The 19,202-nt window shown below is 45.7% G+C and overlaps 1 protein-coding gene across 1 annotated transcript in view; it reads left to right on the top strand.

Moving 5' to 3' along the window:
* Window positions 1–11,716, top strand: part of npepps (aminopeptidase puromycin sensitive) — a 136,016-nt gene extending 124,300 nt beyond the window's left edge. The window contains exons 21-23 of the mRNA XM_078424846.1: window positions 3,858–4,013; window positions 5,715–5,762; window positions 10,589–11,716. Of these exons, the coding sequence (XP_078280972.1) occupies window positions 3,858–4,013; window positions 5,715–5,762; window positions 10,589–10,741 (357 nt within the window). The 3' untranslated portion in view covers window positions 10,742–11,716. The remainder of the gene's footprint in view (window positions 1–3,857; window positions 4,014–5,714; window positions 5,763–10,588) is intronic.
* The last annotated feature ends 7,486 nt before the right edge of the window (window positions 11,717–19,202 follow it).

The raw sequence follows: 19,202 nt of genomic DNA, 5'->3' as shown, positions 1-19,202 counted from the left end.
GAGTATTCTCATGCCTTCATTTTATAACTCTTGGCAAATTCCACTTTCCCTCCCAACTGAAAATAGCACCACCCCTCACAATTAGTGCTTCCTGCATCGTGTTGTAAGCCATCACGGCTTGTAAATAGCATTCATGCTATCATTTTAAGAGTAATAAAGTCAAATCCATGATGTATATTTTTGCAATTCAAGTATGTTTAATGTTATTTTCTCAGAAATGAAACATCCTCTTCCTCGTGTATGATACCTTTGCCGCTCATGTTTTCTCAAGGATGGTTTTTACTTTCTCAGTCTAGCTCTGCAGAAGCACCGCCATCACACAGTGAATATCCCTCCTTGAACCTGTGATTCTGGCACTGATGCAACGTGAAAAGGATTGACCCAGCCAAAAAATATTAGTGGACCATCTTTAATTTCTGCCTCTCCTCTTCTCCCATTTTTCGTTCGTGGATCTCAAAGCTGCACTTTTATACAGGTTCTCACTGTACGAAGACACCTCTCCAGCCTCTACTTGTAGTTTCAGCAGACCCTGCTGAGCAAGTTCCTAAATAATAGGTCCAAGACATCATAGTCAAGGAGAGTCCAGCCCTGCCCTTGCGGTCTCTTTCTGTGAAGAAAGCTTCCACAACCAGGGTGGTTGTAGGATATAAGTCTGAGTAGATTAATAGTTCATCTTACTAACTATTCTAAATAAAAGTGTAAAAAGAATTAAACCTCCGGTGGCCTTTCCTTCTCCTCCTCCTCCTCCTCCTCCTCCTCTCCACCCCATCTCTCCAGGTGTTGCCTAATTGTTTTTGGAAAATGGAACACTAATGGTGCCAAACTAAATAATGACTTATTCTTTCCTCATCCAGTCCTAGTTACTCCAGTCACAGGGAAACGCCGCCCTGATTTATGTCGCTGGTGTTAATTATTGAAGTTCATAAGCTGGTGCCTTTTTCAAATTCTTCATGGATAATATTAAGTTATGTGGGTGATATAGCTGTTTTGTAGCTCTGAATTTTAAAGGTGGATTTCAACATCCTGGTTTCTATACAGAAATATTTCATTGAATGTTCATATAATTGAACTCCCTGTTATGGTTGCCCCGGTTATCGGTACCTGTTGGATTTCTCCCAAGAGCACGCTCCAAGTAGTGGTGCCAGATGAAATGTTTAAACCTACCATTGTTGAGGTCATCTTCCCAAGCCCTTCACAAACATGAATTTGATTTGGAACTCTTGAGTTGAGGGTGTTCAAGAGTAGAATGCATCCCAAATCCACCACTAGTGTCCCAATGAAATCATCAGACCCACGTCTGTGCCAGTCTCTCCCCCCCCCCCCCCCCCCCCCCTGATGCGCACTATTCTAAATGGCTGCTCTGCTCAGGGGCCTAAACCACAGGTTTTCTGTCACTCTTTCCCTGCAGGAACTGCTCACCACCAGCTGGGAGGGTGCGACATTCTCAGCCACGGTATTCTCCATGAATGGCCCACCGAGATGAGATGATCCGCTAACAGGAGATGCGCTTGTAGGGGGTGTGAGCAGCCTACGCTTTGAAAAGAGTAAATCAAAGAAAAATTAGTGTTGTTGGATACTTGACTGATGCATTAACCTTGAGTTTTTTTTAATTTTCTGGCTTAGTGTGAACATGCTGGAACAACAATTTTTTAAAATTTAATTAAGCTATGTTTTTGGTAGGGTCAGTAGTTTTTTCCATTTATGGGTGAATGATACAATAAAAGCCTGGAGAGTTAGTCTTTGTTTATGATGTTGACAACTTAAATAGTGTGGGTTTTTTTAAACAACAAGGCAGATTTGTTAATGTATCCTACCACTGCAAACAGCATTGGACCCCTCTGCCTAAATGCTGGCAATACAGAAGCAAGATCAGCTGATAGCAATCTGCTGCATTAGTACATTAGTTGCTACAGCGTACAAATTAATAATTTTATTTTTCATATCCTGCATGTTCAGCAAATAAATACACATTTTTTGTGTTTTGGTTGACATTTTCGTTGCAGAATTAACCAGTCACTTTTCCCTATGATGCTTTGTTGTTAGTACTTGCATTTGGTATAAAATATCAATTATTTTCCTCACAAACCTTTCATTAATAATGCTATATGTATGTCAAAACCCTTGCATATACTGTATCTTTGTTGCAGATTTTGTGGTCTCAACTTTCTGGTAGTGCCTGCACAGCATTAACAGTGGGTGCCTTTAATATACGTGAAACGTGCACCTGCTTGAAATCCCTGTTACCTGGTCTGATTCATGATTAATTCTAAAGCAAACTCTCTCCCTAAACCGGGTCCACTAAGGTACTGTAGTCATGTCACTGACAGGAGGATGTAACCACAGTGCGATGTTCACATGTGGCCACAAGTGTGTATGAAGAAAAATAAAAGCTAGCGCAGAACTTGTGACCTCACAATGGGAACTGTGTTTGCTCTCTTTGGTTCAATTCTACCCAGCCACCGAACCCTCCTGACTCTGCATGCAAGAGCAAACCTGGAGCTCCACAGAGTTTAAAGTCTCGATTTGGATACAACACAACACCGTGAAACATCAGTCTGAAGAAGGATCTCAACCCGAAACGTCACCCATTTCTTCTCTCCAGAGATACTGCCTGGCCCGCTGAGTTACTCCAGCACTTTGTGTCTGCAACACTATGAAAGTCTTGTATAGAATTCCAAATAATTTAAGAGTGCAGAAACAAATTCTTAAGCCCAACTGGTCTTAACTGGTGTTTTGTGCTTCCAACAATCTTCCTGCGATACAGCCTAATGTTTCAGTACAACTATCTTTGTCTTTCTGCCTCTTGTGTTCATTATTCTTTCCTTTAAATGTGTGTATTATGCCCGTCAACACTTTACTTCAGTCTCATTTTTCTCTTTGCATCAACAGGATTTTTATGATGTATAAGGTATGATCTAATAAATACTGTTCTATTTTTAAACGTAGGTGCTATGATGCACTTTGGGCAAAGCTGCTGAGCTGTCAATTCTCGGAATGTGATTTAGAATTGCAGGCTTTAGGTCCGTTCCACGCAATAGAAATGCAGCTTGAATTGTTCAAACTGTAAACCACTGGTCTTGACTTCAGGGAATGGCACAATCTTGCACATCATCAGTGTTTTTCTTTACAACAACATTTGTTTGAATGAAGAATGGAAATCACTTAAATTTGTCTTAAATTTGTTTAATTTGATGTATATAAAACCAAAGAAATGTAATTTTGACCACCTGGCCCTGTTTCCAGACGTTCCCTGCTTTTAAAGCAAATGAGTGAGGATGTAGTCAGAATGAAGGCAATGTTTCTTCCCACCATCTCACTCTTCCCTGCTCCCTCTCCCTATACATGAGGAAGCCAAATCTTGTGTGGTACAATATACCTGACTTGTATCTTTAGGTTCCAGCTCAGGGGTAACATTCAGCAAGTGTGTCATAATTGATGGCACATTTCCAGTAACAGTGTAAAGCAGTATTGAAAGGGGTTGCATCTGGTTGAATGTGCTGTCACAGGAAGAGCGAGCTACCAATCTCCTTTCCCCACTAATGCTGACTGGTGCTCTGAGCTGCTACTAAATACACGAGGGCATCACTGAATGTCCCCAGGAACTGTCGGCGTTCAGAAATGGACCAATTACAATTTGGATGAGCTATTATCAAGTTGGTACCTACAGGGACCACATCTCAGGCACAAACATTTGATGCCTTACAATGGTGGTCAGACCATTGAACCATTAAATACACAACTTTGTTTCATTCCTGTACACAGTGCTTTAGCCTTCGTGAAACTGGTGCACAACAATGGAAAAGTTTATTAAAAGAAAAAAAACTATTTTAACCGCAGTTCTGATTTTGTTCTTTTAGGAGGAAGTTCGTCCCCAGGACACGGTCTTTGTACTCGGTGGAGTGTCAAGCGGGAGTTTAATGGGGAGGAAAGCTGCCTGGAAGTTCCTAAAGGACAACTGGGAGGAACTGTACAATCGTTATCAAGGAGGCTTTTTAATATCACGATTAATCAAGGTAAACAGATATTTGATGGGATGACTTCATTTTTTTGCTGCTTCAGCTGAAGAAAGCTCCTTTGGGGATGCTGCAATTTAGTTTCAATTATCAATATTCCACCGTAATGTTTCACTGGGTGGCTGTAGAGTTAAATCACACTGCAAAATGTGTAACACATTGCAGCCATTGCACGTGTTCCTAACCTATGGCATTTTTCGATATCCTAGATTCTGTATCTCGGGAGGCTGTTAATGTTCCAAGATCCCTCTACACATCAAAGCTGCTCACAGTCTTGCCATTAACGTTATACTTTCCCCTTGCATTCAACCTCCCAAAGTGCAACACCTCACACTTGGACTAAACTCTATCTGCCATTTCTCTACCCAAGACTGTAACTGATCAAAATCCCGCTGTGCCATTTGACAAACTTCTAAACTGTCTGCAACTCCACTAATTTTGGAGTCATCTGCAAATTTATTGACCAATTTTTGTTTACTTCCAAGTAATAAATTGTTATATATTAATAAATGGTTCTAGCTTTCCATCATTATTCCATAATACATATGTGTTATACATCACAAACAACAGGTCCCAGTACAGCTCTCTGCAGAACAGCACAGCTCACAGACCCCAGCCAGGAGAACACTTCCACAGCCCTCTGTCTTGTGTTGCCATCAGTGAAAAAGGCAACACAAATAGATAGAATAGTAAAGTAGGCATATGGTATGCATGCCTTCATTGTATGGGCACGGAATGGAGGGATATGGATTATGTGCAGTCAGGTACGGGTTGGTCTGGGCATCATACTAGGCAGACGTTGTGGGACAAAGAGTTCCTGTGCTGCCCTGTGTTCTAAGATCTTTGTCAATGCCTCCATAATCTCTTATCCTGCCTCTCGGTAACCTGGTAGACACAAAATGCTGGAGTAACTCAGCGGGACAGGCAGCATCTCTGGAGAGAAGGAATGGGTGACATTTCAGGTCGAGACCTTTCTTCAGACTACCTGGGATGGCCCCCAACAGGTCCTGGGGATTTGTTCACCTTAATGCTTTTTGAGAGACCCGACATGACCACCACGTTGACTTCAAACGGCCTGAGCATATTAGTAGAGCCCACTATCCTCCATGTCCATCTTGGTGAATACTGCTGTGAAATGCATATTTAGTACCTCGCCTTTACCCTGTGCCAAGTATAAATTCCCTCCTTAATTCTGCAACCCTGGGTTGTTAGAAATTCTGACTGGCTCACCCATGCTCTTTATGGAAGGAAGTCTGTGATCCATCACCTCAATTGGTCTTATTGCATCTCTGGCCGCTCAGCTGTGTGGTTGACTGTTCCGTGCCCTTTGGAATGGCCCAGCAGGTCTCTTAATTAAATGGCACTGAAGATGTGGCTGTAGTGAAAAGGTAAGAACAAATAGGAAAGGAAACATGACTTGCATCTGAATAGGGAAAAACAACATCTCAAAGCACATCACAAAAATAATCTAAATGAATAGATTCAGAATTAAAGGAGATGCTGGGAGGGCTGGCAGTAGCTCCATCAAAATTGGTAGGTTTAAAGAATGGAATGAGTATATAGAACTGAAGGTTTATTAACATGAATTTTGTGTGGGCAGAAGCAACTCGGGCTATTTTTATGCACTGTATGGTCGTACTGTGTTGGTATGAAGATGTTAACAGTCCTCTCACTAATTGCTCCCTTACCTTCTACCTTCAGTTAACAGTGGAAGGTTTTACCGGTGATAAGATGGCAGCTGATGTCAAGGTAATAAAATAATTCTCAATTATTTGCATGTATTATAACGTCTTGTTTTAGATTTAGCTGTGAGTTTTATTGGCTCCTAACCTAAACTGGTTAGTATTTACCATTCGACAGCAAGCTGCCCATTGGTCGCAACGGAGTTGATGTAAATAATGTTTTTTTGGGTTGGTGGAGAAAGTGGAGGATTCAGCTGTGGTTTCCTTTCTGGAGTGGAAATTGACCCCAGAATCCTCTGAACCCTCTGCTTTTCTTTTTACTAAACTAAAATACAGCTGCTGCAGGAAATCTGAAAGTCAGAGCATCTGTGTAGAAAGAAAGCAAGTTCTGATGAAACATTAACTCTTGATGATTTGCTACACAAATATTGCCTGAACTGAATAATTCCAGTATTTTCTGATATTTGAATCTTTTCTTTTTGGCAATTTTCTGGCCTAATTTTGTTTTTTGTTAAATATTACAAGAATTCCTACAATGATGGGAGGTATTCCTTCAGTAACAGATTAACTGTGTGTTGTAAATTAGCATAGGTTGACCAGCTAAATACATATTTAGAATCATGCAGCACAAACACAGGCTCTTCAACCCAACTCTTCTATGCCAACAAAGATGCCCATCTAAGCTAGTTCCATTTACCAGTATTTGCCCAGATCCCTCAAAACCTTCCCATCCATATACCCGTCCAAATATATTTAAATGATGTTATTGGAACTACTTCAACCATTTCCCCTGAAGGCTCGTTTCATATACTCACAACCCATTGTGTGAAAAGGTTCCCCCTCAGATTCCTAGCATGCTGGTAACGGGATGTTTTGCCCACCTGTCCATGCCAACCAAGTTGGCATTCTGAGTTAGTCCCATTTGCTTATTAAATCATTCTCCTCTCTCCTTAAACCTGTGCCCTCTAGTTCGTAATGCCCAATCCTGGGGAAAAGACGGTGTATTCACCCAATCTATGCCCCTCATGAGTTTATACACCTTTATCAGATCACCCCTTAGTCTTCTACGCTTTTTCACCCAGAGTTGTGTATCTGTGGAATTCTCTGCCACAGAAAACAGTGGAGGCCAATTCACTGAATGTTTTCAAGAAAGAGTTAGATTTAGCTCTTGGGGCTAACGGAATCAAGTGATATGGGGAAAGAACCGGAACGGGGTACTGATTTTGGATGATCAGCCATGATCATATTGAATGGCGTTGCCGGCTCGAAGGGCCGAATGGCCTACTCCTTCACAAATCATGAGGGGCATAGATAAGTCTTTTACCCAGGGCAGGGGAATCAAGAATCCGATGACATATGTTTAAGATGAGAGGGGAAAGATTTAATAGGAATCTGAGGAGCAATGTTTTCCACACAGAGGATGGTGGGTATATGGAACGAGTTGCCAGAGCAGGTAGTTGAGGCAGGTACAATAACGACATTTAAAAAGCATTCGGACAGGTATATGGATAGGAAAGGTTTAAAGGGACATGGACCAAATGCGGGCAAATGGAATTAGCTTAGATGGGGCATCTTGTGTCTGCATGGATAACTTGGGCCAAAGGGCCTGTTTCTGTGCTGTATGACTAATTTGAGGTTGGGAGTACAAAAACATTTTCTTTTGAGAAATATTTGTTTGCCTGTTGGTATTCACCCGCCTGTTCAGGCTGTTTGTCCTTGTAGATCTCCCACATGGAAACCTTTTTATATATATTTTTTAAAGCTAGTTATTGCACATGGATAAAAGACAATTTGTGAGGAGTGCCTCTCCAGTTAAAAGGGTGGTGGGTTGTTAATTAACTAGAAGAGAATCCAGAGGATTAACTTGGTAAAGGAATACTCCTATCTAAAGCTTTTAAAAACCTGCGGTTGCTATGCCTTCAGACCACCCTGCAGATTGCAATGTGGATTCTTCTACTCCAGTTGTGAAAAGAGGTGAGGGATTGTAGTTATTTTATTATCTTGTAACAGAATTAATAGTGTCATTTAAAGGGGAATTACTGAGCCTGCTAAGTGATTAATGGTTCCATCAATTGCTTATTGATTTTTCTCCAGAGTTTCCCAGAGGCACTTTGCGTGAGATGTTTTACTTGCTTCTGTAAACCATTCATAAAGGAAAATAGTGTAAAATTTACTTAATTGCTTTTGCAGCTGTGTTTTGTTCGATGATGTGCAAGTGTTCTGTAGGTGTGTGTAAGTGACTTGATTACCACAGCCTGTAGTTCTGCCAGCTCAACTGCTTTTCTCCCATATTTATCATTTACATATACGTTATAAATATAATGGACATTAACATCATCATTAAAATCATCAATAAACTTCAATACATTCAAAACTCCGCTGCCCGTCTACTCACCCACACCCCGATCCGTGACCATATCACCCCCGTCCTTTACAAACTCCACTGGCTCCCCATCCCCCAGAGAATCCAGTACAAAATCCTCCTCATAACCTACAAAGCCCTCCATAACCTGGCCCCATCCTACCTGACCGACCTCCTCCACAGGCACACTCCCACCTGCACCCTCTGCTCTGCTGCTGCCAATCTCCTATCCCCCCACATCCGGACCAAACTCAGATCCTGGGGGGACAGGGCTTTCTCCATCGCTGCTCCCACCCTATGGAACTCACTACCCCAAACCGTTAGAGACTCCTCCACACTCACCACATTCAAAACATCGCTGAAGTCTCACCTGTTCAGTACTGCCTTCAACCACTGAAGGTCACCTCACCTTCTGTCTCCTTTCTCTGTTCGTTTACTTATTTACTTATTTATCTATTTATTCATTTCCCTATGTTCTCTAAATCTCTGTAAAGCGTCTTTGAGTATATGAAAAGCGCTATATAAATTTAAATTTTTTTTAAAAAAAAAATAAATAAATAAAAATACATAAGATGAGCATTTGACCGCACTGGGCCTGGACTCGCTGGAGTTTAGGATGGGGAGGGACCTCATTGAAACTTACCGAATAGTGAAAAGCCTGGATGGAGAGGACATTGCCTCAGAATAAAAGGACGTACCTTTAGAAAGGAGATGAGGAGCAATCTCTTCAATCAGAAGGTGGTGAATCTGTGGAATTCATTGCCACAGCCGACTGTGGAGGCCAAGTCAATGGATATTTTTAAGTTGGAGATTGACAGATTCTTGATTAGTAAGGGTGTCATGAGTTATGGGGAGAAGGTAGGAGAATGGGGTTGAGAGGGACAGATAGATCAGCCATGATTGAATGGCGGAGTAGTTTTGATGGGCCGAATGGCCTAATTCTAGTACTTAGTATGAACTTCTGAACATACTAGACCAGTCACCAACAGACTGGGAACTAACACTTTGAATGTACCGACATGTACATTCTCCCCATTCGCCTTCTCACACCTCATTGTCCTCTGCATTTCGCAGGTATTTTACGCTGCTGAATTTAATTTTCAGTTTTCTTTCTATGCTACACCCTTTCACTTAACCTTCAACTGCAAAACCAGAAAACATCATCTATTTTGGTTCACGCTCAAAGAATTACCTTATTTAACAAATCCTTACTCATTATTCACAAAATGCTGGAGTAACTCAGCAGGTCAGGCAGCATCTCCTGAGAGTTACTCCAGCATTTTGTGAATAAATACCTTCGATTTGTACCAGCATCTGCAGTTGTTTTCTTACAAATCCTTACTCATTGCTTCTCCCCGCTCCACTCCTCCCCTCTGAAAATGCCTTCTGACTGACACCAGTGACTAATCACCCGCGGACTCGGGCCGAAAGGCTTGTTTCCACGCTGTATAATGGTAAAAGAGACCTTGTGAAATGCATGTACCTGGGGAGTATTCCCCAGTGTTTGAAATTCTGACTGCAGCGTCAACAGATGGTCATGAACATTGCAAATTAACTACCAGGATGTGAAAGTTCTTTATTGTATTTACTATAAGATATCCGATTTACATTAATGAATTTTAAAATTCAGTTGTATGAGATTAGATTTATTGAAGGATAATGAATAGGATCTGACCCTCTTCACTCAAACCAAACTTGGTGAGTCCACTCATTGGAGCGGCAGGCATGACGTCCTGTGCACCGTCTTCTCCAGCTGCTCTTTTCCTTGTGCCACAGTTAATATGACGAGCAGATGGACTTGATGGGAGATGAGGCTGGTTTGGCTGAAGGACTGGGTTGTGCCTCCAACTCTCTGCAATCTCTTCCAGTCTTGGGCAGAGCGGTTGCCTTGACAAGCTGCGAGGCATCCAGACAGGATGGTTTGGGCAGTGCATGGTCTCAGTAGGATGGAGGGCCTGTTTCTATGTTGTATCTAAAAATAAAGAAAATCAACTTGCCTGACACAGTGCAAGTTTCAATCATATAGAAACATATTTTTTCTGAGCCAGACAACTGGTAAACCCTTCTCCAAGAGGTTTAACACACAATCGAGGCTGGCACTTCAGTGAAGAGATACTGCCCTGACCTGAAGAGGTCAGAAGTGTCATTCCTTCAGTCAAATGTTAAATCGTATCAGGAGCCGGTGAATAGCCACGATCCAGTGACAGTGATCCTGTTTGAAGAGTGAGTAGATTCTCCAGTGGCTCTTGGCAATGTCCACCTCCACTCTCACCCACTTGCCCCAATAACACTGAAAGCAGATGTTCTAGCCATTTATGTTATTATGTTGTGAGAACATAGAGCACCTCATTTTGCTGCAATAATGTTCCAGTAATTCTTTGCATTTTAAAAATTAACTGTGTGATGTTTGGAGACCTGAATTTGGATTCATTACCGACCCCTTGCTAGTTTCTGCACATTAAGCTTCCTAGTGTTGGTCTTTATCCTGCGATAGTAATGGTGTTTGTTCATCACCATTTCTTCCATTCCAGAGCTTCTTCGAGACTCACCCGGCCCCAGCAGCCGAGCGAACCATCCAACAGTCCTGTGAGAACATCCTGCTGAACGGAGCATGGCTGAAGCGGGACGCCGAGGCCATCCAACAGTTCCTGCTGCAGCGCAAAGCAGCGCACCTGACCGTCTGATCAGAGGAGCCCTGAGCCACCATTGTCCCACTGCCTTGCCACGGGAAGGGGAGTTGGAAAGTATATTTCATGGCTAGAACCTGTTGCCTATTAACAGTGGTTGGAAATGAATGTAGTTTATACCTCATTTTTAAGAGAAAAATAAAGCTATTGGCACTTGAAATGAAATGTGTTATTGTGTGTGCAGACAGTGGCATGGTCTTATAATGTTTGATTGGTGACAACTTAGAACACTGAAGCAAACCTGCTGGTTATATTGTGGTAATGTAATTACTTCCCTCCTCCCTGGTCAAGGCGAGTTAATTCTTATTTAATTATTTCTAGGCCTCAGTTTAACCGTTGATGTCCTTCATAAAGAGGAAAAAAAACATCTCAATAACAGCCACGTCGAATAAAAATAGGATGTATAAATAAAAACATTGTACTAGATGAGCTTTCATTTTAAAATGAAATGGGCTAGGGACCATTATGAGAATAGGATGCATGAATTGTGTGTATACCCAGGCCATTTTGACTGTTAATTTACAATTTAGCACAGAAATTGTTTTAAAAGAAATTATATAACTTTAATACTTGAACAAATTGATGTGAGTAAAAGACCCCTTAGCCTGGGAACACTGCTTAAGAGTAGCAAGAAAAGCATCCTGATCCCTCTGCTCACGTATAACCATTTTGAAAGCCTTAAAACTGGTACAAACTGGCGTGTATTGGGAGGGGTGGGGAGGGAGGGATGTGGGAGATATCTTTGTAAATGGTAGAATTAACTTGCAAACGAGCCATGTTGTACTAATCCTTAAAAATACATAAAACATTTGGAGGGATGGGCTGAACCTGATTTTAACAAAAATCTGATGTTTAACGTGGCTTCAGTTTGCTTGGAGAAGGTCATCAAACTAATTGTCAAACTGCTTCCCTGAAATATTCGTTGTGCTTTTTGTTTTAAGATACAGTTGGTGTTAATAAAAAAAAAATGTCAAAGTGCAAAGTCTCTTGATTTGTCTGTACCTGATGAAGCCAAGGCCCGTTTGATGGAACACCAGGGCTGTTTGAGTGTCATCCATGGTTTAGGTGGTAATACTCTGATGTCAAATCCTGAAGATTGTGGGTTCAAGTCCCACCCTAGATGTGTAGAAAAGAAAACTGCAGATGCTGGTTTAAATTGAAGGTAGACACAAGATGCTAGCATAACTCAGCGGGACAGGCAGCATCTCTGGAGAAGGAATGGGTGGCGTTTCGGGTCGAGACCCTTCAGACTGATCACTTCCACCCCAGATGTGTGAGCAATGATGTCTCTGCTAACTTTACACTGTGGTCCTTGGGTCTTGCATTGGTCGGAACACCAGTTTTTGAACAAGGTGCCAAAGTGCAGATATAATTGAATCAAGTCATGCAAGTTGGTAGGTTAATTGGTCATTGTAAATTGCCACTACCGTGTAAGTGAGTGGCACAATGTGGAGAGGACATGCAGGATTAGTGCAAATGAGTGGTTGATGGTCAGCATGGACACAGTGGGCTGAAGGGCCTGTTTCCATGTGGTGTGACTCTAACCTGGTTGTTAACTGTGGAAGATGATGACAAATCCAAAGCTCTGCATCAGCTGTTAATCGGGGACCCCTGTGCTTGGTGAAGATGCTAGCTGTGTGGAGCTGAACGGTGAGGTAGAGTTCGAAGGTTTGGGGAGACGGACAAAAAGGTTTTAACTGTGTTGGACTGAGGTTGCACTGGGTACTTCCCTGACGTGTAGTATGGGAAGAGGGTAAATTATTTGTGATTTAAAAAAAATGTTTCAAACTCTAGGAACTTTCATGTCATTGTGCATTGATGTTGAGAATAGTTTTTTCAGTGAGAGATTGGAAACGAGGACATCTGTTTAAGGTGAGAGGGGCAAGATTTAATATGGACCTGAGGGCCAACGTTTCCACTGAGTGGGTGGTCAGTATATGGAATGAACTGCCAGAGGAGGGAGTTGAGGCAGATACTGTAACAGCATTTAAAAGTTACTTGGACAGGTACATGATAGGAAAGGTTTAGAAGGATATGGGCCATGGGACTAGCTTGGGCAGGACATCGTGGTCAGTACGGATGAGTTTGGCCAAAGGCCCTGTTCCTATGCTCTGACTCTATAACTCTCAATGTCAATTGATGCCAGGTTTGATTTTTTAACTTATGGTTGAGTTTTATTAACCAGAATTATTAAGACTTAAAGTAGAGTTTGATCACAATTAGCTTTGATTCTATTGAATAATTGAAAGGAACTACATGCCTTTCTTACCTGCTCACCATGGGAGATGAATAGGGTGTTAAACCAATTAAAATCACACCTCCTCCCACCCTTGTGCTATCTGCAAGTCAATGACATCGAGCTTGCATAGCACCCAGTGTGAGAGGAATAGGAAAAGATGGATTCAAATGCAAGGTGATGTGATTCTGTAAATTGCTCTGGGGTCTGGAGTTGTCATGTGTTGTTTAGAAGCCAATGAGGCAAAATGTCCAATTTCTTCTGCCAACATCTATGTGAAGTTCTGTGTAAAGGTAAAGTAGATAAATTCAGATAATTAGCTTGTTTGATCAAATAAATTGCTGTGTATGTTTAATTATATTCCAATGAGAAATGGGGGTCATATCTGTTCATTCATATACTTGTGACTTGTGTAAAAGACAAGTGTTGTCTTTCAAGTGAAATGAAATCCCTGATCTCTGGAAGTTCAACCTCGTTATTGCTCCCAAACAGTGCAATTGGGAATTGCACGATGATGTTTGGGATAGTGGTTTATGAATATTGCGGCATTTTACATGTTCATTTCCCAGACATCATCACCCTGATCGTTGGGTTCTTGTCCAAGCGTTCCAGTTCTGGAAAGGCTTCTTCAGTTTGCATTTATGGAATAGTTGCACTTCATGCTGTCTTCGGAAAACAGCCAACGTAATTAAAAACCTTTCCCACTCTGGTCATTTCCTCCACACTCCCGTCATGCAGAAGAAACAGAAGCTTGAATGCATGCACCACAAGACAATAACAGCTTCTTCCCCCAATTTATCAGGCTTCTGAACAGTCCTTCCACAAATTAGGGTACTGTCACATTCACCTCTACCTCATTGTGAACATTGGACTTTATTGTCTCTGGAATTGTTACACCACAGTGCTGAAAAATATATTTTGAACTCTATCTTCCCCTTTGCTCTACCTATGAGACTCAGGTTCGATCCTGACTACGGGTGCTGCACTGTAAGGAGTTTGTACGTTCTCCCCGTGACCTGCGTGGGTTTTCTCCGAGATCTTCGGTTTCCTCCCACACTCCAAAGACGTACAGGTATGTAGGTTAATTGGCTGGGTAAATGTAAAAAATTGTCCCTAGTGGGTGTAGGATAGTGTTAATGTGCGGGGATCGCTGGGCGGCACGGACTTGGTGGGCCGAAAAGGCCTGTTTCCGGCTGTATATATATGATATGATTATCTGATTTGATTTGGATAGCATGCAAAATGAAGCTTTTCATTGTACAGTCGTACACGTGACAATAAACCTAAAACCAAAATGGCTTCCGGTGCATCACAGGAACTTATGACATATTTAATCCCAGAAAAACGTGTGCTATCCAGGCAAATCGCACCAAATATTAGTGCAATATCGAAGATAGACATCAAATGCTGGAGTAACTCAGCGGGTCAGGCAGCATCTCTGGAGAGAAGGAATGCATGTCGTTTTGGGTGAGACCCTTCAGGGGAGTTGACATTAGTCTGAAGGGTCTCAACCCTTAACGACCCATTCCTTCTCTCCAGAGATGCTGCCTGTCCCGCTGAGTTACACCAGCATTTTATGTCTATCTTTGATTAAAACCAGCATCTGCAGTTCTTTGTTACACTTTAGTTTTTTTTTTTGTTTTTTTTATCAAAAAATACTTTATTCAAGTTATAAATATCATTTACAAACCATCATTTTTAAAACAAACCCATCCGACATTCCCGGAGGTTACATATTCAATACAGGCATTTACTTAGACCTTTACATACATTTACATACATATCCCTTATTTGGAGGGGCGTCTCTCTCCACCACACCCTGCCCCCCATGTCCAGCAGCGGAAGGACCCTAGACTGTGGTCCTCCCCCACAGGGCCTTGGCGTTGGCTGCACCGAGCTTCAGAGCGTCCCTCAGCACGTACTCCTGCAGTCTGCAGTGGGCCAGTCGGCAACATTCCTTGACGGACAGCTCGCTCCGCTGGGAGGTCAACAAGGATCGGGCAGACCAAAGGGCGTCTTTCACCGAGTTGATGACCTTCCAGCAGCACTCGATGTCAGTCTCGGAATGCGTCCCTGGGAACAGTCCGTAGAGCACAGAGTCCTCTGTGACGGAGCTGCTCGGAATGAATCGTGACAGGGACCCCCGCAGACCTCTCCAGACTCTCCTGGCAAATCCACACTCTTTGAAGAGGTGGGCCACCGTTTCCTCTCCGTAGCAGCCGTCCCGAGGGCAGCGTGCGCTGGTAGTGAGGTTCCGGCGGTGCAGGAAGGATCTGACTGGGAGGGCTCCCCTCACCGCCAGCCAAGCCAGGTCTTGGTGCTTGTTGGTGAGTACTGGCGATGAGGCATTTTGCCAGACAAGCTGGGCTGTCTGTTCTGGGAACCACGCCACAGGATCCATGGAGTCATTCCCCTGCAGTGCCTGCAGGACGTTCCGTGCTGACCACTGCCCGATGGACTTGTGGTCAAAGGTGTTGGTCCGGAAGAACCTGTCCACAAACGACAGATGGTTCGGCAATGTCCAGCTGACTGGCACATTGCGTGGCATCTGCGCCAGGCCCATCCTTCGCAACACCGGGGACAGGTAGAACCTCAGCAGGTAGTGGCATTTGGTGCCCACGTGCCTTGGCTCTATGCTCCGCCTGGTGCAGCCACACACGAAAGTGGCCATCAGAATGAGGGCGACGTTGGGCACGTCTTTACCCCCGTTGTCTGCCGACTTGTGCATTGTGGCTCGTCGCACCCGGTCCATCGCCGACCCCCAGATGAAACGGAAGACGGCCCGGGTGATCCCCGTGGCGTAGGAGGGAGGGACGGGCCACACTTGCGCCAAGTACAGCAGCCCCGAGAGCACCTCACACCTGATGACCAGGTTTTTCCCCGTGATGGAGAGGGAGCGCTGCTTCCACAGCTCCAGCTTCTTCCCCACCTTGGCTATCCACTCCAGCCAATTTTTGTTACATGCCCCAGCCTTCCCGAACCAGATCCCCAGCACCTTCAGGAAGTCAGGCTTGATGGTGAAGGGGATGGAAGATCGGTCGGGCCAGTTGCCAAAGAGCATGGCCTCGCTCTTCCTGCGGTTTACCCTGGCCCCCGTGGCCAACTCAAACTGGTCGCAGACGCTGATCAGTCTGCGGACCGACCCTGGATCCGAGCAGAAAACGGCGACATCGTCCATGTACAGGGAGGCCTTGACCTGAGTGCCCCCACTGCCTGGCAGTGTCACTCCTCTTATGCTCGCATCCTTCCTGATGGATTCGGCAAAGGGTTCAATGCAACAGACGAACAAGACAGGGGAAAGAGGGCAACCCTGCCTGACTCCAGACCTGACGGGGAAGCTGTCTGATTCCCACCCATTAATTTGTACTGCACTACAGATATCAGAGTAGAGCAGTTGTATCCACTTCCTGATTTCCTCCCCAAAGCCCATTTTGGAGAGCACGTCCCTCATGTACGTGTGCGATATCCTGTCGAAGGCCTTCTCCTGGTCTAAGCTGACCAGGCAGGCATCCACCCGTCTGTCCTGCACGTAGGCAATGGTATCTCTCAGCAGCACCAGGCTGTCTGAGATTTTCCTGCCAGGTACAGCACAGGTTTGGTCCGGGTGGATCACCTGTCCCAGAGCAGACTTGACCCGGTTGGCGATGGCCTTAGACAGGATCTTGTAGTCTACATTCAACAATGTGATGGGTCTCCAATTCCTTAAGTCATTCATCTCCCCCTTCTGCTTGTAGATCAGGGTGATGTTGCCCTTCCTCATAGAGTCTGACATGCTGCCTGCTAGGAGTATATCGTTGTACACTTCCAGCAGGTCCGGGCCCACCCAGTCCCACAGAGCCGAGTACAACTCTGCCGGTAAGCCATCGCCTCCGGGAGTTTTACTCGAGTCAAAGGAACGGATGGAGCCAGTCAGCTCCTCCAGGGTCAGTGGTTGGTCCAGACTCTCCCGCTTGCTGTCGTCCAAGACTTCCGTGATGGAGGACAGGAAGTTCTGGGAGGCGGTGCTGTCTGTGGTCTTTACATCGTACAGATCCTTATAAAAGGATCTGCAGATCTTGAGCATGTCTGTCTGCGAGGATGTTACCGAGCCGTCCTCCTCCCTAAGGCTTTTGATCACAGAGCTCCCCCTGTGAACCTTATGGAAGAAGTAACGTGAGCACGTCTCATCCTGCTCAACATGGCGGACCCTGGACCGGAAGATGATCTTGGAGGATTCAGAGGTAAAGAGCCGAGCTTGCCGGCCCTTCAACTCTCTCAGTTCCTCCCTCACATCCACCCCTCTCCTCTGCAGAAGGAGTAGCTGCTGCAAATCTGTCTGGAGTTGACACAGTTCCCTCTTACCCTGTCTTGCTCTCTGAACACCTTTGGAGACGAAGAACTTCTTGATGTTCTCCTTCGTTGCCTCCCACCAGAGTGTCTGGGAGTCAAAGAGGGGCCTCACAGTTCTCCAACATGCGTAGTCCCTCTTTAGCTCCTTAACGTTCTCCGGGGTCAACAGCTCCACGTTTAGCTTCCACGTCCCTCTGCCCGCCTTCCGGTCCTCCTGTAGGTGACAGGTGGCCTGAAGGAGGCAGTGGTCAGAGAAGAACACCGGGGCGAGGTCGGTGTGTCTGACCGTGACGGCCCTCGATGTGAAGAGGAAGTCTATCCGGGACTGGGCTGAACCGTTTGGTCCTGACCAGGTGAACCGTGGCTGGACTCCGCCTGCAGGGTCACTGAAGGCGTCGCGCAGCTTTGCATCTTTGACCGTTTTCACCAGGAGTTTGGAGGTGCCGTCCAGTCTGTGGTTGGCACTGCCGGTTCGTCCAGCCGCATCGATGATGCAGTTGAAGTCACCGGCCAGAACGAGCGGTCTAGACGTGGCCAGCAGCGGTGGGAGCTGCTGGAGGACGGCCACCCGCTCGCTCCACCTGGGTGAGGCATACACATTTATCAGCCGGAGCGGAGAACCACGGTACATTACATCCACCACCAAGAGACGACCCCCCACCACCTCCCTTACCTCAGTGATGGTGAAGCCCCCTCCCCGCAGCAAGATCCCCAGACCGGACGCACGACAATCATTTCCCCCCGACCATACCGACAGTCCGTGGGGCCACCATCGCGACCACCTCCGATAGCAGCGAAGGTGTGGCAGCCCGCACTCCTGTAAAAAAGTCACATCCGCCTTTACCTTGGCCAGGTACTGCAAGGCGGATACACATCGCACAGTGCTCTTCACACTGCGCACGTTTAAGGATGCCAGTTTCAGCTCCATTGTCCTTTATTGTCCCAGGCGATCCTCCCGCATGCCAATCATCTGGCTCAGTTCCTGCACATTTTTGTCGCACAGGTAGTGGTACAGGTTGGTGGCTTCCTCAGCACAGGGTGTATTTTCTGGCGAAGCCCCTGCGCTGCTCCCAGTGTCCTGGAGCTGAGGCCCATTGGCCACTGCACTGCTCCCGGTCTCCCGGAGCTGGGGCCCATTGGCCACTGCACTGCTCCCGGTCTCCCGGAGCTGGGGCCCATTGGCCATTGTGCCGCTCCCGGTCTCCCGGAGCAGGGGCCCATTGGCCGTTGTGCCGCTCCCGGTCTCCCGGAGCAGGGGCCCATTGGCCGTTGTGCCGCTCACGGTCTCCCGGAGCAGGGGCCCATTGGCCGTTGTGCCGCTCACGGTCTCCTGGGGCTGGGGCCCATTGGCACTGCTCCCAGTCTCCTGGGGCTGGGGGGCAACAGACACGTTCTTTTTCTTACCTTCCTCCTCCCCCGTTTCCTTCCTCTGCCTCTGCCTCCGTTGTCGGCTCCTCCCGGTCGTCTCATCCTCCGATGCGGAGAGGCTGCTGGCCTCGTCCTGGGAGAGGACTCTTTTTTGGGACTTGCTTGCCCCCTCCGCCTTTTTCTCCGTGCGCACAGCCTTCAATGTTTTCCTCGACTGTACCACCTTCCATTCCTCCTCTTCCTGTTCCCCCTCTTCCATCGACTCACCCTCGTGGGCAGGGGCCTGGGGGGCTCTGTCCTGCGGTTGGGGGCTCCTGGTGGTCGCGTTGTCCTCGCCCCTGCTCTCCTTTCCTTTTTGGGCTTTTTCCGTGGTAGGAGGCGTCTCGTCCACCCTGGGGGTGCTGGCAGCGGCCCCTCTTATCGCCTGTGCATAAGTGCTTGCTCTTTTAGGGCAGGTCCTGTAAAGGTGGCCTGCCTCCCCACACAGGTTGCAGCTCTTACTCTCTTTACAATCCCTTGTCTCGT

Source organism: Rhinoraja longicauda, chromosome 29 (assembly GCF_053455715.1).
Source record: "Rhinoraja longicauda isolate Sanriku21f chromosome 29, sRhiLon1.1, whole genome shotgun sequence".
NCBI lineage: Eukaryota > Metazoa > Chordata > Chondrichthyes > Rajiformes > Arhynchobatidae > Rhinoraja > Rhinoraja longicauda.
Note: the sequence above shows the minus strand (reverse complement) of the source record. Positions and strands in the feature narration are given on the sequence as shown.